This window comes from Quercus lobata, chromosome 4 (assembly GCF_001633185.2).
Source record: "Quercus lobata isolate SW786 chromosome 4, ValleyOak3.0 Primary Assembly, whole genome shotgun sequence".
NCBI lineage: Eukaryota > Viridiplantae > Streptophyta > Magnoliopsida > Fagales > Fagaceae > Quercus > Quercus lobata.
In genome coordinates this window covers 95,772,715-95,792,850 of record NC_044907.1, presented here as the reverse complement: position 1 = coordinate 95,792,850, position 20,136 = coordinate 95,772,715, and the positions used below count along the sequence as shown (strand labels likewise).

The following is a 20,136-nucleotide window of genomic DNA, read 5'->3' as shown; positions in this document are numbered from 1 at the left end:
CTTTGGAGTGATAACGGATTCAAACCGCTATCACTTTGAGCAAAAAGCTGTTCATATCAACCGTCGATATCTTGTACCCATGCTAAATCTGCAATGTGCGCAAATAAAAATTATATTGATTTCCCCCATGTTTGAATTCCACCGAAGAAATAAATTCGATCAGGATACAAAAGATATGTAGTTGGAGGCTTCATTCATGAGCTCTCTAAAGATGTATTTTTGGATCTTTCCCCCTGATATCAATAATATAGTGTTGTGGAGAGAGAGAGAGAGAGAGAGAGAGAGAGAGAGAGAGAGAGAGAGAGAGAGAGAGCAACCTTGAAGCACTAATTCAACCACTGCATTGGGGGAAAATTATTAAGTACTCTTGGAGTATCATAAATGCGTATTTTTCCTCTCACATGAATGGTGGGTCCCACCATGAATTTAATTAGTGAGATCTACCATTCATGTAAGAGGAGGGAGTACGCATTTATAATACTCAGGAAGTACACAATTATTTCCCTGCATTGGGAACAAGAAGCCCAACTATTCGGCGATTGTCTGCAGTAGTTTCTATATGCACCACATGCAGCAAAGGTTTTCAGACCCGGACCGTTCATTGAACCGTAAAAGGGAGAGGTTCAAGGGTTTTGAGGTCGAACCGAGGTCGAACCGGGGTCGAACCGTAATGACGTCATAATTAATTTAATAATTATTTTAAATATATATAAAAACATTAAATTAATAAATAAATAAAAAAAATTTAACTAGAATAGTCTAATTCATTTAGAAAATGAAAATGTTGTTCACATTCCCCTATATTTCAGTTGTGTTGTGCAATCCAAATGAACATTGTTATAATTTTGTCAAGCCTGCATTTACAAATTACAAGTATGTGAGAAAATAAATTAAGAAAAGAGAGAAATCATTATTCTTAAAAAATGCAATCCTCAAACAACACTTAAAAATATAAGTGGGAGTTCAAAGTTTCAATAGGCTGCAGTTTGCCAACAGTGTAAACAATGCTTAACTTAAAGTTTAAAATATTATTAAAAAAAAAAAAAAAACTTTTAATAATAACAACCTACATCCACAAGTATACAAACTTTTATTTAGAAAACTGAAAGCCACTTCCAAGTATCTGTGCAGAGTCTTTTAGTTAATGATTGTTGAAACTTTCACCAAATAGTAAAGCAGCATTTATAGCATAAATTTCGCAACTAATATTTCCATAATTAACTATACCAAGAAAAATTCTCACAATACCTGTTGAAACAGAAAAACAACTCCAAAACTAACCATAAGAACCCTCATGAAACACCCTTAAAAAGCCCAAAAAAACCAACCAAATCCCTTTGTAAAACCCAACCAGTCCCAGGAAATTTCACAACCAAAATCCCAGCAAAACCCACTGAATATATCACCAAAAACAGCCCCCATGAACCCAGAAAAATTCACAACAATCATCAAAAACAGCCCCCACGAACCCAGAAAAATTCACAACCAAAATCCCAGCAAAACCCACTGAATATATCACCAAAAACAGCCCCCATGAACCCAGAATTTTCACAACCAATCACCCAAAACAGCCCCCTTGAACCCAGAAAAATTCACAACCAAAATCCCAGCAAAACCCACTGAATATATCACCAAAAACAGCCCCCATGAACCCAGAATTTTCACAACCAATCACCCAAAATAGCCCCCTTGAACCCAGAAAAATTCACAACCAAAATCCCAGCAAAACCCACTGAATATATCACCAAAAACAGCCCCCATGAACCTAGAATTTTCACAACCAATCACCCAAAACAGCCCCCATGAACACAGAAAAATTCACAACAATCACCAAAAACAGCCCCCATGAACCCAGAAAAATTCACAACCAAAATCCCAAAAAACCCACTGAATATATCACTAAAAACAGCCCCTATGAACCCAGAATTTTCACAACCAATCACCCAAAATGAACCTAGAAAAATTCAATTAAAACCTCATTGCAAACATAACACAGGACACGAAATTCTTAGCCAAACACCATAGGAAATCAACCAAGAAAAATTCTCATAATACAACTACACATTGTGTACAACCTTGTTTCTCATAATAATGTTTTCCAAGTTATAGTACACAAACATAATACAAAATATAAAATACATAGAAATTATCTCTAAAATGTTACAGTACACAAACAGAATACATAGAAATGTTTTCCAACCTTCTTACAAAAAGACAGAAATTATCTCTAAAATACAAAATATAACTTCAAAGTTCAAACATAATTATCATAAATCATAAATCATCAATGTCCAAATCATCATGCTCATCATCATTCCCTGGAAATCCAGGAGGAGGGCCAATAGGTTGTCCAAATGTTCCCAAATCAATTCCTTCAACCTCACTGCTATCATCTACAGATTCTATACACAAGGTTGAACAAAATAAAAAGAAAAATCATAATAATGTTTACACAAGCTTAAAAAAATAAAAGGAAAATCAATATAGGTTATTATATTTTTTTTACATATAAACTAACCTTCAATATTAGAAGAAGGCCCTGCACTTGCTGGATATGCACCCTCTTCATAAATTGCATTCTCCAACTCTTCATAATTAAGATATGGGTCTTCCTCTTCCACAAATACCCAAAAATCAGTTTTGTCGATACTTGCATAATCAATGGGGTCAAAATTAAACTTTTTGTTGTAAAGCCTGCATCATAAAATGTCATGCTCATTATTGGAATTTGAACATAATTAGTAACTAACAATTACATTAAATAAATGATTTTTAAAAAATTAATATAATGACAAGATATAGCATTTAGTTACCTATGTTTCAATCGCAAGTTATGATGAACAAACACAAGATCATTGAGCCTTTGATGCTCCAATCTATTTCTCCTCTTAGAGTGTATTTGGTCAAATAAACTCCAACAACGCTCACATCCAGAAGAAGCGAAAGTTTGGCTAAGGATTCTAATTGCCAATTTTTGCAAGTTTGGAGCATCAACACCCCACAACTTCCACCATTCATCTAATTTTCATAACACAACATAATCTAATATTAATTAACATAAACATATAGTCCAAGACTAGATTCTCAACATATAGTATTAAAGTAATTAGATTCCCTACTACATTACTTGAATGCAACACTAATTACTTGAATGCACACTATATCCTTTAATAAACATATGGTATTAAAGTAAACTAATTACTTCTCACCTGGATGAGTGGTTGTGCTTGTTGACAATGCAAGCTCTCTATCAAAGCTCCCAATACGGTCTCGAAAATATTGGGTTTCCTTAATTACCTTCTCTTTGTCACCATCATATTTTGTCCCAATATAGTCCAAAACAGCCATATGTACTGCTGGTTTCCGGCAAAAATTCTCCTCATCATATTGAAAAGCGGGATTTAACCAATATGCAGCAGCATGAAGATCTTTACGCAAATGTTTGTCCCAACGGTTTTTTATAATTGAGGTGTATGGCTTGTACAAGTGCTTCTTCATTCAGAAGATCTTCTTGATTCCCAACCGTGCTCTATGCATGCCCTCATACACATATCCTATTGCAGGCCTTTGATCAGAATCAACAATCCGTAACAAACGAATGAGCGGCGATGAAATCTTGACAAGAACATTAATATCATCCCAAAAAGAATTATCTAAAATGATAGAAACTACTTCTTTTGCCTTTGACTCTCTTGCTAATCTATTGTCCACAAAGAACTTGCTAGTCACTAAGGCTTGCAAGTCATGCTTATGCACATGAAGACTTCCAAATGAAAGAAAAGTAGTAGCAAATCTTGTTGCTCCTACACGTACAATATCTGTCCAATCAGGTCTCTTCCTCAACCAAGCAATCAAAGCTACATGATTATAAATAAAAACTGTAATTTTGGATGCACGTTTTTTAAGTCTCTCCACATGAGGCATGTCTCCCATATCCTGCAACACAAGATTCAGGCAATGTACTGCGCAAGGAGACCAACTAATGGTCTTATACTTTTCACACAACAATTTACCAGCAGATACATAATTGGAAGCATTGTCGGTAACCATGTGAACTATGTTTTTTGGACCAACCCATGTAACTACTTCATCAAACAGTTTATATAAGTTTCTAGTACTCTTCACAATATCTGAGGCATCAACTGATTTTACAAATACCATTCCCCTAGGACAATAAACAAGGAAATTAATCAATGACCTATGTTTAGTATCCGTCCAACCATCAGCCATAAGTGTACATCCAACTTCTGCCCAATGCCTACGTTGTGACTCAACCAACAACTGAACCTCTTTCTTTTGATCCCTCAACAAAGGGACCCGTACAGCATGATAAGATGGACCTTTGTAGCCAGGACCAGTAGCAGCTACAGCATCAATCATCTTTTGGTAGTACACTGAATTGACTACATTAAAAGGTATGCAATTGTCATACAGAAACCTTGCAATAGCTATATCAGCTTGCCTCACCCTTTCTTTACTTTGGAACACACTTTTAAGACTAGGTTGAGCTCCTGGAGTAGTTCTTGGAGTAAAATAATTATCCACCGGATTTGTACCCTTTCTTTTACCTAAAACAAGTTTTTTAGGCAACCCACTACTATACACCTCTTGAACATCTTCATCTTCTTGTATATCACTATTTGTGGAAGGCACACTAAACATTTCTGCTTGACGTTGTTTTTCAGCTTTTTTCTTCAACTCAAACTCCTTCACATATTCCAACATTTGGTATCTCACATCATGAGAAACCTTTTTACATGATCCAATATCACCTTTTATCCCCGCAAGGTGTTTTTTCATCCTATTAATACCCCCACCTTTATATGTTTGCCTACAATACATACATGTGAAAGTATTTCGTCCCTTCTCATCCGCCCCAAGGCTAAAATGTTCCCAAGCCGGATCAACCTTTTCCCTTACTCTAGAGCTAGACTCCATTACATTGGAATCAACTCACCCGGTCTCTGTTTCCATTTTAATCTAAAAGACTAAACAACCAATCAAACATGCATAGACCCATCAATTTTTGAAATACAAATAGTCAAAGAATCACAACTTCATACACGAAGTCAAATTAACAAACTAACATACACAAAGTCATAGATTCAAAGAATCACAAATTGATCTATAGGTGCTAATATAGAGAGAATCATAAACTAAGCCAAATTGTTGTACCAAGCACAAAATAAAATGAAATGAGAATCCAAACTTTAAGTCTCTCTCCAGCTCTCAAATTCCCCGATCAACCAAATGTGGGATATAAACCCATTAACTTAGTCCACATATAAGTACAGCCAGATAGAATTAAACTCAATCAGAAATTCCAATCCTGTCACATTCCAAACTCTTACTACTTCATCACAAAACTCATCAGAATATCGCAATTCAGGTCTAATGCAATAACCAAAGACAACCCACTAAAGGAGAGTTCAGTCCACAATTCAAATCAATCATACCCATATACACAATTCAGCATAGAAAGGAGAATTCAATCAACTAAACCGAACAAAAAACATAAGTAATGCCAAGAACACAACTTTTTTTCTAAAACTGCAAACACGATCTGTTGTGATTGGAGCTACATCACTTTCACAAAGTGCTTCTTTTCATAACCAAAGAAGTCCACAATCCAAGTCAAATAGTAATGCTAAGGACACAGCATTTATAGCTTTATAGCAACATTTTACTACAACTCCTAACATGATCCATTGTGATTGGAACAATATAACTTCTACTAGGTTCACAATATGCCATGTCAGCCATTGTGAAAAATATTGTCCCTATGCCATTTCTGATTCCAATAACACCAATCATAACATGCCAATTCTTACTTGCATCACTAAGACTTTATATTCTATTATTCAAAACAAACAGCCAATCAAATCCATACCCACATTCATCATAACAAGAAACAAAAACAACAACAAAATTTCCAAATAAGTTAAAATCCTGTGTTCCATCGTGATGCTTTCAGTCCATTCATACACGATATGGTCAAGTTTGTTGTTCAAAATAAACCATATCTTCCAAATCAACAATGCTTTTAGCAAAAAAAAAATCAACAATCATCATCCACATTTTCAATTGACCCAAATCATCAACAATCAACTTGCAAAAATTAACAAAAAAAAAACAGATTAGGGGTAATAAAGTACCAAACGACGGCGACGGCGACGAGGCACAGAGTGAGCTGCGACGGCGACGAGGGAGAGAGGCAGAGATGAGCGTGAGTGAGTGAGCTGTGATCTGGGCTGACTGCGATCTGGGCTGAGCTGCGACGGCGAGAGAGTGATTGAGACTTTGAGATCGAACAAAGGTGGAACAACGGCGATCTGGGCTGAGCCAGAACGGCGGTAGGATTTAGGGTGGAATGACGGCAATTTGGGCTAAGCCAAAAGAAGGGTGGAACGGCGGTGGAACAAGGGTGGAACGACGGTAGGATTTATGGTGGAACGGCAGTAGGATTTATGGTGGAACGACGGCGACGAGGGATAGAGGCAGAGACGAGAGAGTGAATGAGACTATGAGAGAAGTGAGGGTTTCGTGTGATTGAGAGAGTGAGGGTTTCGGAGTGTTCTAGAGAGAGGGTTAAAAAAAAAAAAGGTTGAACGACGCCGTATAGGAGGGGAAAAAAAAAAAAAAGGCTGGAACGACGTCGTTTTAAGGCTGAAGTAATGCACCCGTTCAAACCGTTTGAACTGCCCACGGTTCACAGAACCGGACGGTCGGATCGCGGTTCAGACGGGTTCATGCTTTTTTCGCATGGAACGGTTCCTTACCTTAAACGGACCATGAAACAGAACGGTTCTCGGGTTTCCTGGTCGGACCGTACGGTCCAGTCTGGGTTTAACAACCTTGCATGCAGCTGCTTGTGGCTTTGGGGGGCCTACATAACATTTCAGTACTCATTGATAAGTAATTATTTAAGTAGACAAAATATACATTAGTGCTCACAATTGAATTGAAAAAGAATCATTCATGGGGAAAACATGATCTCTTTTTTCTCTCCCCTGTAGGAGTTCCTTCTCTCTCGACATGGAGCAAGCCTTTTCTCCCTTAAGCTTTAGAGCCTAAGGGTGCTTCCTTCTCACTTTTCTAGTTTTCTTTTCTTACTACCTCGCCTCTATTTTACCACATGACATGGAGCAAACCATCGTTGACAGCCTAAAAAACCTACAGCTTACTAAAGAAGAGGAGGAAGATATTTTCATATCATTCAATAGCACACCAGACTTGGTGGGAGAATGTGCACTGAGTTTGTTTGGGAGATTGCTGGTAGATCGCCATCAAAATCAGCGAGCCCTGAAGAATACTTTGAGATCGGCATGGAAGATGGGTTCTGACCTTAGAATAGTTGAGATTGGAAATAATATCTTGCAATTCAAATTAAGTTCAATGTGTCGGCTAGAGTGGGTGGGGAGAAGTGGGCCTTGGAATTTCGAAAATAATCTCCTGCTCTTATGCCGATGGAGAAGGGGTTTATCATCAGCCAATTTGGTCTTCACTCATGCACCATTTTGGGTCCAAGTTTAGGGCTTACCATTCGAGCATATGACAGAAGAAGCTGGACGTGTATTGGTGGCAAGATAGGAAGAGTCATTAAGGTAGACAAACGGTCATGGCAAGCAGACCAAGCTAAGTTTATGCGAGTATGCGAGTAAGGGTAGACTTACCCATTGAGAAACCATTAAGAAGGGGTGGATATGTTACAAATATGGATGGAGAAAGATGTTGGGTATCTTTTAAATATGAGAGATTGTCCACATTCTGTTTCACCTACAGAAAGATTGGACATGATGAAAAGCATTGTGGTATGATGATTGAGAAACAACCATTGGAGCGTTAATATGGAGAGTGGATGAGGGTAGGGGGAACATCAAAAGGAACAAATGAAGGATCCAGAGCCTCGAGAAGTAGAAGTCACAAACCAAAGAGTGGAGGTGAGCCAGGAACAAAGTCCCTGACCACGGTGGGGGACCTAGTTGTTTCCATTCAAAGTGGAAATGAAGGGAGCGGTAGCCTGGATGGAAAAGACAACCTTGAAGAAAGGAAAAATTTTGAAAAAGAGAGACATGATGGAAGGTCAGATTGGTGTGTAGCAAGCAACTAGAGTGGATGGGAAAACTTCGAATCTGAGAAGCAGGAATTAAGCAAGGAAAAGGGGTCACGTATTGCACAAAAGGTAACTAAAAGTTTTCAAGTCAAGGAGTTGTTCAAAACTAACGAGGAAGAGTTATCAATAGTGGGCCAGTCCATGAAGCCCAATAAGGATGAGCAAGAAGTAACAAGTCCACTTAAGCCCATGACAAGCAAGGAAAACAATGAAAGTGGAGATGTGCTAGTCGGCCCAAGTAGAGGAAAATGTGGGGCGGGTAAAGGGAATTTAAAAAAGATTGCTATGGAGGTTGGAAAGGCCTATGAAGCTAGCATGAAGACCTAGGAGGTATTAGTGGGTACGAAGAGGCGGGAGAATACAAAGGAGCTAGCAGAAAGTGATGGCCGGTTCCAAAAGAAAAGCTGTGATGGTGAAGGTAAGAAAAAAGAGAAAATTTGTGAGGAAACGCCGGTGGCTACTAGGCAGTACCACTGAGAGTAATGATTTCCTTAGGATGGAACTGCTGAGAGCTTGGGAACCTCTAGACAGTTAGAGTGTTGGGCGAATTAGTCCAACGGTGGGATCCCAAAATTGTTTTCCTTTCGGAAACAAAAATAAAGAAGAAAGCAATGAAAAAAGTAATGGAAAAAATCAATTTTGTTAATGGGCTTATTGTGCCTAGAAAGGGTAGGGGAGGAGGTTTAGCAATGCTGTGGAAAAGAGAAGTTGATTTGGAAATCATGGGATATTCCAGAAGCTTTATTGATGCGATTATCACAGAACAAGGTTCAGGTTTCAGGTGGAGAATTACAGGTTTTTATGGGAACCCAAAGGCACATAGAAGGAAGGAGTCGTGGGAAGAACTTGCTGCTTTGAACAGAAAATTTCAACTCTCTTGGTTGTGCTATGGTGACTTCAATGAGATTCTGTCTGGGGAGGAAAATATTTGGGAGGTGGGGGGGGGGGGGCGCTCCAAGATCCCAAAAGCAAATGGATGGCTTTAGGGAGGTGGTTAATGCCTGTGGTTTTAAAGATTTGGGATATAGCGGTCCTGATTTCACGTTGTGTAACATGCAAGAAAGGGAAAACCACATATATCTGAGGTTAGATTGAGCTCTCGCCACCAACGAGTGGATTAACTATTTCAATGGAACAAGAACCCTCCATTTGGTAGATTCGACCTCTGACCATTGTGCTTTGTTGATTGTCGACTCCATTGCTGTGTAGCCCTCACAAAAGCATAGGTTCCATTTCAAGGAAATGTGGACAAAAAAAGAGGATTGTAAGGAAATCATAAAAAATGCTTGGGAGGGGTGCTTGCACCAAGGCACACCTGAAGGCATAGCTACATGTCTTCAAAATTTTTCAGCAGATTTGGTGAGATGGAATAAGTTGGTTTTTGGTTATGTGCCTAAGCATATCTAGAGCAAAAGGAAAGCTCTCAATGAGTTGACTCTCCAAGATAGAAACGGAATCATGGGGAAGGAGATAAACAGTTTACGAAGGGAGATTAATGATCTTCTTGATTGCGAGGTGATATGATGACATCAGAGGTCAAAAGTTCTTTGGTATGGTCAAGGGGATCGCAACACAAAGTTTTTTCTTTCGAAGGCTTCTCAGAGGAGAAAGAAAAATACAATTAGTGGCATCTGGGATGAGCATGGAAACTGGTGTAATACAAATGAGAGCATTGTAGCAACGGCTATTTCTTACTTTGAGACACTGTTTACTACCTCTCACCCTAGCAGAATTTCAGAAGTCACTGATACAATCCCTACCAGAGTAATTGATGAGATGAATCAGAGATTGATTTCAACATATACAAGGGAAGAAGTGGAAGCAGCTCTGAAACAAATGTACCCCACAAAAGCCCCAGGACCTAATGGTATGTCTGCTATCTTTTTTCAAAAATATTGGGATGTGGTAAGGAATGATGTTACGTGTATGGTTCTGAATGTGTTAAATTCTAATATGTCAATTGCTGATATAAATAGAACCAACATTACCTTGATCCCAAAAATCAATAGTCCATCCAAAATGTCTGATTTTCGGCCAATAAGCTTAAGCAGTGTAGTATATAAGCTGGTATCTAAAGTAATTGCAAACCGCCTAAAAAACATCATCCCTCAGATTATATCTAAAAACCAAAGTGCTTTTCTTTCAGAGAGACTCATTACTAACAATGTTTTAGTCGCCCTTGAATTAATGCACTATCTAGAACATAAAAAGGAGGGGAAAGAAAATTTTATGGCGGTTAAGCTCGACATGAGTAAGGCCTATGATCGCGTGGAGTGGGGTTTTATTGAGAAAGTAATGGAAAAAATGGGCTTCCATGAAAAATGGATTCAACTAATTATGCAATGCATTACTACTGTTTCCTATTCTGTGATTATCAATGGAGCGGTCCATGGATGTATTTTCCCTACAAGAGGTCTCCAACAAGGAGACCCTTTATCTCCTTACTTGTTTCTGTTATGTGCAGATGGTTTCTCATCATTAATTAAGGATGCAGCAAGGAATCATATGTTGAGTGGAATCTCTATTTGCAGGGGATGCCCTATGGTTACTCATTTATTTTTTGTGGACGACAGCTTACTGTTTTGCAAAGCTACTGATCAAGAATGCCATAAACTCATTGAGATCATTGAGCTTTACAAAGCTGCCTCTGGTTAGAAAGTAAATGTTGAGAAGTCTTTTGTTTTCTTCAATCACAACACTCCTCATGAAAAAAGGTGTGAGGTGTTAAACATCCTTGGCCCAATGCAAGACATTAGGCATGGTAAATATCTGGGGCTTCTGTCCATTATTGGAAGATCTAAAACCGAAGTATTTGCAAAAGTGAAGGAAAAGGTTGGGAGGAAATTGGCAGGGTGGAAGGGAAAATTATTGTCCATTAGAGGAAAGGAGATCCTGATAAAGGCCATAGCGCAAGTGGTACCCACTTATACTATGAGCTGCTTCTTAATCCCGAAAGGGTTATGTGAGGAGATTGAAGGAATGATAAGAAAATTCTGGTGGGGGCAAAGACAAGAAGAGTCAAAAATTGCGTGGGTGAGTTGGGAGAAAATGTGTAAAGCGAAGTCAAATGGTGGAATGGGTTTCGTAACTTCCAAGCCTTTAACCTAGCAATGCTTGCTAAGTAAGGATGGAGACTCTTGTCAAATCCGGACTCTTTTTGTGCCAAAGTCTATAAAGCTAGGTACTACCCAAATGGGGATGTTTTAAATTCAAAGCTGGGTTGCAGTCCTTCTTATACATGGAGGAGTATTTTTAAAGGCCTGGAAGTGATCCGGAAGGGTACTCGATGGAGAGTAGGCAATGGAAGGATAATTCATATTTGGGAGGACAAGTGGCTCCCCACCCCAACAACCTTTAAGGTAATCTCTCCCCCTCGGCTTTTTGATGATTTCCCTATGGTTTTTGCCTTAATTGATGAAGATACTAGAAGATGGAAGGTTGATACATTGAAGACTTTATTCCTCCCTTTTGAGGTAGAAACAATCCTCAATATTCCACTGAGCTATAATCTTCCAGATGACAAAATAATTTGGGTGGGAAACAAAAGGGGGTAATTTTCAATGAAAAGTGCATATTACATTGCCCTCACTGTGATAAACTCATCAGGAAGTGGAGAGTGCTCTCATGGTGATCCTAGAACACCCATTTGGAAGCGGATTTGGCAATTAAAAATCCCCCCAAAAATAAGAATTTTCACATGGAAAGTTTGTGTTAATGCCTTGCCAATGATGTTAAATTTAAGAAGGAGAAGGGTGAACAAGGATGGAATGTGCTCCGTGTGTGGACTGGAAGCTGAATCTATTCTCCACGCTTTCTTCAAATGTGGTGTTGTGAAGGAAATATGGGATCAGTGGAAGGAGTGTCCAATTGTTATTGGGGTTGAAAATCTAGATTTCTCTGATTTGGCTTTAAAACTTTTATATACAAGAACTCCTAGAGACCTGGAGCTTTTGGTCGTGGTAGCTTGGGCAATTTGGCATAATAGAAACTTAAGAGCGTTGGAGGCAGTCAATCAAGGGGCTGATCAGGTCTAGAATTATGCAGTAAGTATGCTCTTTGATTATAAACAAGCTGCGATGTTTTTTTTTTTGTTGGGTCCTTCGTCCTGTGAGGTTTGTTGGAAAAAGCCTCCAGCTGGGGTATACAAGATAAATGCTGATGGGGCAATTGCAGATGATGGAAGGCGTTTAAGTATAGGAATGGTTATAAGGGACTTTAGAGGAGAGGTTGTTGCTGCACTTTGTAGAGTACTTCCAGGCAATTTTTCTGTAGGGGAGACTGAAGCTTTAGCAATCAAGGCAAGGATCCTACTTGCAAAGGAAATGGACCTTCACCAAATTATTGTTGAATCTAATTCACTCTCAGTAGTTCAAAGCATTTCTTTCAAGGATTTCAGAGGAGAAATCGACTATATTTTCCATGGTATTCTTAGTTTCCTTGAAGGGTTTAGCAGCTGGCAGGTCCGGCACCTGAAAAGGGATTATAATAGGATAGCGCATGAGCTTGCCCGTTTTGCTAGATGTAATGATATTAACTAGGTGTGGAGAGGTGTCTCCTCCAGTAGTGAGAAACCTGATCCACATGGATCGCTTGGAACTAGGCTGCTCTCTGTGCTTTGTTGTATTTTAATTTCAGGTCTAATGAAAGTCTTCTTATCAAAAAAAACAAAAAAACAAAAAAACAAAAAAGTCCTCACAATTGAAGGACCAAAGCCAAAATGTATTACTTTCTAGCAAGCCAAAATACAGTCTTAATACCTCTACATTTTAACATGATGAACTAAAATATTAGGGTCAGAAAGAAGTATGCTTATTACTAGACAAGACATGTAAACACAGAATTCCCAGCCCGCCCCATCTTCGTTGATGGGTGTGGTTAGCTGAAGCATTTTATGTTCACAGTTTTGCATTCAAATAAATTGAAGGATTGAAGTCTTGAAGCAATAGGCTTGTTTGTCCCAAAATGTTAGAGAATTTGATTGGTTCCTATTAAAGAGAGATTTTATATAGTTCTATGAAAGTTATTAATGCTACACTTAGTTTTTTCTTTTTCTTTTTTATAAGAGTGCTACACTTACAAACAATCATTAAAGAGTGATTTTCATTATTACTTGAGCATATAATCTCATGAGAATTATTAATCACTTCCTTAGTGAGATATTTTTACAGTATTCTATGTAGCAAGGGAGAAGGGAAAAAAGTACAATGATTTTTTCTTCTTCTTCACTTCTAGAGGAATCCCAATGCTCAAGAAGTTTTAAACTGCAACCTATATATAAAATATTAGATCAAGATCCTCTTTATTTGCTGTGAGATGGAAATGATTCATTTCTTATAGTAAAAAATAAATGGGTAAATTACATTGTACCTAAATGGAGGTTTGGAAAAATATTATGTGTATTTGTGTATAGGTTGGTAGGATGCTCCTTTGAATTGCATGGATTAAAAGACAGGATTGCCCTAATCCCATTTTTTTGATACCAAATAAAGAACATTCATTCGTTAAAAAGCAGTCTACAGGTCAAACTAAAAAGTTAAGTCAGGCCTAAGCCTACAAAAGTGGACTGGGAATACAGTTGTGATATGGGCCATATACAATGGGCCCTAATGATGGGCTCGATTAACATCTTTATGAGGCATTTATTTCAACTTTTGACATTCTTCTTGCCATGTTAAGAATAAATTTCTTTAAAAAATATTATTATGTTGTGGTAACGGGTAACCTAATGGACAATAGATTCCATTTTTTTAACGGCTCTAATTTCACGGACATGAATTATCTACTTTTGTTGAACCTTAGTGTTTTAATCATGATTTTGAAACTCAGATTGTTAAAAGAACCAGAAAATGGAGAGGTTCAAGATTTTTGAGGTTGAACCAAGGTCAAACTATGATGTGTCATTTAATTTTTAATGAATACGATATTTCAATTGTATTTATGCATATTAATTTTTCATTCTTTACCAAGAGAATACATGTGGCCCAATGAAGTATAATCCAACCTATCATTTTAGTGCCTTCTCTTGTGTTATTGGCCAACACATGGGCTTCCTTATGGGCCTCTTGACTTACAAATTGGTCCATAAGTAGCCAAAAATAAGCCCACTCCTTATCCTCCATATCATACTCATTCAATTTTTCCTTATAAAATACATAGGCTTAGCCCATGTACAAGATAAAATAATACAAATAAACCCAAAGAGGGCCTTGTGGGCTTTTAAAGTCTTTAGAAAAAATGAGCATTAACAAATGTCATATCACACCACATCTAGAAGAGAGAGGAAGGAATATATATATATATATATATATATATATATAATGGTAAGAAAGATTAGCTCACATTCAAATTTAGGTTTTAAAGTGAATATTTAGTAGGTGGGTGATTTGAAGGAGATGGAATCACAACAAAGTTGTCTAGTGAGACCGAACAAGTATAGCTCTAGTCAAGGGTGTAGTTATCTATCAAGAAAAGGGAAAACCTTTAGTGTGAATAGGCTAATTAGTGGGGATGCAATTAGGGGTGTACTTAGTGTGGTTTGGTGCGGTTTTGGGTCATATTTAGCATTGCACCATGCAGTGCAGTTTGGGGGCAAGTGTTTGTTAGTGAATTCCACCAAGTAGAATGAGGAAGACTCCCATGCCTGCACTCATGGTTGAGTAAAGAGTTCTACTAGGTACCTATTAATGACTCCTATAGTTGTGCAAGGTAGACTACAATGTTCGCCCTAACCATGGTCGAGTAAAGGGCATACTATTGGTGATGGTGATGTATGACACTTGGATTGTTAAGAAAAAGCTTCTATTCAAGAGAGAGATTAAAATTGAAGTACCCCTAGTGACTCCGTAGCTAGAAGACTCACACATGAAGAGGGAAATTTGTTGTGATATTCACGTGTGAATAGTGTGGTTGGCTAAGGAGTGAAGTTCCACATTGAATACTAATAAGAAAAGTAAGTGGTTAATTGAATACAGTTAAGCTCATACCCATAGGGTTAAGCCTTTTAGGTCAAGTGGTATCCATATGTTATATTAAGGGTTTAACTTATCTCCAGTACTTTTTTACTGGAATCTCCTTTTGTTTTAATAAGAGACTATCACGTCACCCACTAACTAAATAAAATGTGGAAATTAAACCCACCACCACTTGCCATTATATATTTAAAACAAAATGATACGTCCAATTAAAAAAGTACTAGAGATAAGTCAAACTCTTATATTAAGTACTCAATTGGAGTCTCTCGAAGGTGTTAACATCACAACACAAGGAAATAGGGAAAACGATATAAATTATAAATTACTATTTTTTTCATTATTTTATAATGATTGATAGAATATAAATTATAAAGTGAACACTCAATTTTAATTTTTGATTTAATATTTGTGTAAAAGGCACAAAAAAACATTAAATTAAATAATTAGGATATAAATTATAAACTGTAGCCACATCATAAAGTTGTGAAAATAGATATAGAATTAATTGTGGTTCTAGAATTTTTCCTTTTAATAAAAGTCAATTCAAAACTTTACATTTTTTATGGGAAAATTTTACTTTTTTAGGGGAAAATTTTACTCTTTTTTGTGCAAAAGATAAAAAGTAATAAAGCCATTATGCTCTCATATGGTATTTTTTGCTTAAAACTCTCTGGGCAACACACTGCCCATGAATAGCAAGTAGTAAAGAATGACTCCCACCACTCACAGAATAGAAAAGTTAAATAAAGAATTTTTTAATTTATTTATTACTATCAATAATTCCATTAAAAACTTTGAATAGTGGTTGGAAACCCCTTTTTTTTCTTTTCCACCAAAATAAAATAAATTAGAAAGACAAAGAAAAAAAATTATTTTAAGATCCCAAGAGAATATAGATATACATATAGACCCATCGAGACCCTTTACAGATAGCTTTTGTTTCCATCAATTGTGACTTGTCTTTTGAGGTAATTTGCAGGATAGCATTAGTGAGGGAAAGAATATGATAAGTTGACATGCGTTAGAAACAATACTGGAAACTAGCATCTCAAGTTTTAAAGGCTCGATTTCAATCTAAATATTGAGTCTTAAATACTCAAGTTCCACTTGCTAATCTAGGGTTTTTTTGCCATATAGATCTTGAGTCTTATAGACTCAAGTTTGTAAACAGTAAATCCGAGTTCACAAGACTCGATTTCTATAGTGAAATAGATCAAAACAAATCAAATCAGGCAGGAACAGAGAAACAGAGAACAGAGGAACAGAAGAACAGAGAACGGAGGAAAAGATCAGGAAGGAAGAAGAAGGAGAAGGAGAAGAAGAAGAAGAAGAAGAGGAGGAGGAGGAGGAGGGGAGGAAGAAGAACAGAGGACCAAATCGGGCAGGAAGAAGAAGACTCAGATTTGGAAGGAAGAAGAAAAGAACTGAGGAAGAACAAGAAACAAACTTGTTTATGGAATGGAAAGAATGGGAACTTGAGTTTTAAATCCTCGATTTCCACGTGGATTTTTTTCCGTATCAAACTACCATCACATGCAATTCGAGTCTTACAAACCCGAGTTGAACCTTTTAATTCGAGTTTAGAGTCTAGAGATGCTAGTTTGCTATATAGTTTTGCAAACATGATAACTAACTAAAATATTTCAAAAATAATGTTAAAAGCAAAAAAAAAATTCGAGCAAACAGTGAGTGATCATCATGACAAAGAGGGCAGTGCTGATAGGGTGCAACTACCCAGATACGAAGGCAGAGCTGAGAGGGTGTATCAACGATGTGAAGAGGATGTACCAGTGCTTGGTGGACAAGTATGGATACTCAGGGGAAGACATCACTGTTTTGATCGACACAGATGAGTCTTACACTCAGCCAACAGGGAAAAACATCCGCAGGGCTTTGCAGGATCTGGTGCGATCGGCTGAGCCTGGAGATTTGTTGTTTGTGCACTACAGTGGCCACGGGACTCGTCTGCCAGCGGAGACTGGTGAAAATGATGATACTGGATATGATGAGTGCATTGTCCCTTGTGATATGAATCTCATCACTGGTTAATATCTCTTTCTTTCTCATCTTTTTAAATCTTTTTTGTTTGTGTTGTTATAGTTCCTTTTTGATTGTTTACTTTATTGGGTTTCTTTTTTCTTTTTCATAATTGTGATGACTATGATTTCAGATCTCTTTGTCTGATTGTGGAATTCTTGAACATGATCTAGAAATGGTCCCAGGGTATATTCCTAAATGATGCTTAGATTTTCATTGGAAAAAAGACAACAAAAAATCTTTCTTGAATTTCTCGAATTTAAGGACTGATGTGGATCGTGATCCGTGACCCGTGGTTTTTTGTTATTTGATTCTCAATCTATATGTGCCTTACAAATAAAACATCATGATTAAAAACATTTAGAGAAATTTATGGAAGAGGCAATATGATCTGTTTTTCCAATGCTTGATGGCAGTGTCTCTTGGGTGAAATTTTTCCTCAAAAAAGTTTTCTTTTTTAATTTTTTATATTGGGAGTGTTTTATTTAGTAACGTGCGTTGGAATTTGGAACCTTGGAAGAATTCAATTTCATCATAATTATTATTAGCTCCTTGACAGCTCAAAAGGATCATGGCATTTGAATGGTTGAATCTCATCTTTCCTGGTCAGAAAAAAGGGATGCTAGATGCTAACGTTTAGTGGGGCTGTGTGTGTAAACAGATGATGATTTCAGGGATTTGGTAGACCAGATCCCAGAAGGTTGCCGGTTGACCATTGTCTCTGATTCATGCCACAGCGGTGGCCTCATTGATGAGGCTAAGGAGCAGATTGGGGAGAGTACGAAGCGTGAAGGAAATGGCTCAGGCTCAGGCTCAGGCTCTGGATTTGGATTTAGAAATTTCCTGAAACAGAGTGTGGAAGATGCATTTGAGTCCCGTGGAATCCGCATCCCACATCGTCGTCATCATGAGAAGGAAGAAGATGTTGACAGAGATATTGCTTATGGGGAGCACGGCTATGTGAATAGTAGGTCTCTGCCGCTCTCCACTCTCATCGAAATACTCAAGCAGAAAACCGGTAAAGATGACATTGATGTTGGGAAGCTACGGCCAGCACTTTACAACATCTTTGGGGAAGATGCAACCCCAAAGGTGAAGAAGTTCATGAAGGTAATCTTTAACAAACTTCAGCATAGGCTCGATGAAGGTGAAAGTGGAGAGGGTGGTGGGTTGTTGGGAATGGTTGGAAGTCTGGCTCAAGATTTCCTCAAACAAAGCCTGGAGGAGAACAATGAGGGGTATTCAAAGCCAGCCCTGGAGACACAAGTAGGTAGCAAGAAAGAGGCTTATGCTGGATCAATGAAGCAATCACTTCCCGACAATGGAATTTTGATTAGTGGCTGCCAGACTGACCAAACCTCAGCTGATGCTACTCCTGGAGGCAATGCTGCTGCAGCTTATGGAGCTTTTAGCAATGCAATTCAGACCATCATCGAGGAGACAGGTGGTGAAATCACCAATCAGGAGCTTGTTTTGAGGGCTAGACAGCTGCTACAGAGCCAGGGTTTTAGCCAGCGACCCGGCCTCTATTGCAGTGACCATCATGTTGATGCTCCTTTTGTGTGCTGATCTACAAGTTTATTTGATGAATTCATAGTGGGAATAAATTACAACGTGTTTTGGCCCTTTTGGGTGAGGTGTGTCTGTCTGATGTAATTGTACTGCTTTGCTTTGGATTTGGTAAATTAATCCATTCAAAAAGGATTTTCTATTTCATCTAATATTTAAATTAAAACAGAAAGGTTATTGATACAAAATTAGTTCAAGCAGAACTATGATCAATACAGCCTAGTAACCTATCGTCTTTCACCTTTCGTGATAATGTTGACAATATACAAAATTATATCACAAAAAAATTGGAGCCAGATTCCAGAATCAAAAAAATCACAATGAATGGGACTGCACAGTGCCTTTGGATGGTGCAGAGTATGCCTTTTTCTTTTTCTTTCCCCTCTTTCCTCTTCTTCAGTGACAACCTTGCATGGGCTCCTTTAAACATTTTACGTTCCCTGCTTCAAAAATGTTGCATCTTGGCAGGAATGATAACGGATACAAACAGCTATCACTTTGAGCAAAAAGCTGTTCATATCAATCGTCAATATCTTGTACCCATCCTAATTCTGCAATGTGCGCAAATAAAAATTATATTGATTTCCCCCATGTGTGAATTCCACAGAAGAAATAAATTTGATCAGGATACAATAGAAATATAGTTGAAGGCTTCATTCATGAGCTCTCTAAAGATGTATTTTTGGATCTTTCCCCCTGATATTAATAATATATTGTTGTGGAGAGAGAGAGAGAGAGAGAGAGCAACCTTGAAGCACTGATTCAACCGCTGCATTGGGGACAAGAAGCCCAACTATACGGCGATTGTCTGCAGTAGTTTCTATACGCACCACACGCAGCCGCTTGTGGCTTTGGCGAGCCTACATAACATTTCAGTACTCATTGATAAGTAATTATTTAAGTAGAACAAAATATACATTAGTCCTCACAATTGGAGGACCAAGCCAAAATTTATTACTCTCTAGCAAGCCAAAATACAGACTTAATACCTCTACATTTTAACATGATGAACTAAAATATTAGGGTCAGAAAGAAGTAGCTTATTACTAGACAAGACATGTAAACACAGAATTCCCAACCCGCCCCATCTGAGAAGGCCATGCAAAGACTAATATATAGTCACATTTGTCTCTCCTCATACTAGCATCCAAATTCTTACCCTTGAAAATTTTGCTATTTCTCACTTTCCAAAGACACCAAAGATACAGACATTTATCCGAATGGGTTGTCAATAGGGATTCAATTTCTTATTGTTGACCAAAACACACACACACAATACGCAGCAAAGCAAGACTCTATAAAAAAAAAATTTTGGGGGGGGGGGGGGGGGTTGCCTTGAACCCTAAACTACTAAAGTTTTGCAATCAATACTCTTATTTGATATTAAGTTTACCCTAAAACCTAAACTACTATGTTTAATTTATTTGAAATTAAACATAAATTTGG

At 37.7% G+C, this 20,136-nt stretch overlaps 2 protein-coding genes across 4 annotated transcripts in view; one reads left to right on the top strand and one right to left on the bottom strand.

Annotated features, from left to right (window-relative positions):
• Window positions 1-20: 20 nt before the first annotated feature.
• The window catches only part of LOC115986489 (protein FORGETTER 1), a 44,249-nt gene continuing 24,133 nt past the window's right edge, over window positions 21-20,136 (bottom strand). For 2 of the 3 annotated variants that reach the window (XM_031109569.1, XM_031109572.1), the window contains 2 exons: window positions 19,439-19,550; window positions 18,814-19,241 (listed from right to left, as the gene is read on the bottom strand). In XM_031109569.1, coding sequence (XP_030965429.1) covers window positions 19,210-19,241; window positions 19,439-19,550 — 144 coding nt within the window. In that variant the 3' untranslated portion in view covers window positions 18,814-19,209. Of the gene's footprint in view, window positions 89-18,813; window positions 19,242-19,438; window positions 19,551-20,136 lie in introns of those variants that run through there. The other variant, XM_031109570.1, reaches the window with a different exon arrangement.
• Window positions 16,763-18,837, top strand: LOC115986490 (metacaspase-5-like). Its single transcript, XM_031109573.1, has 2 exons — window positions 16,763-17,128; window positions 17,783-18,837. Exons 1-2 carry the CDS (start codon window positions 16,783-16,785, stop codon window positions 18,688-18,690), a joined length of 1,254 nt encoding a protein of 417 aa, XP_030965433.1. The 5' UTR covers window positions 16,763-16,782; the 3' UTR covers window positions 18,691-18,837.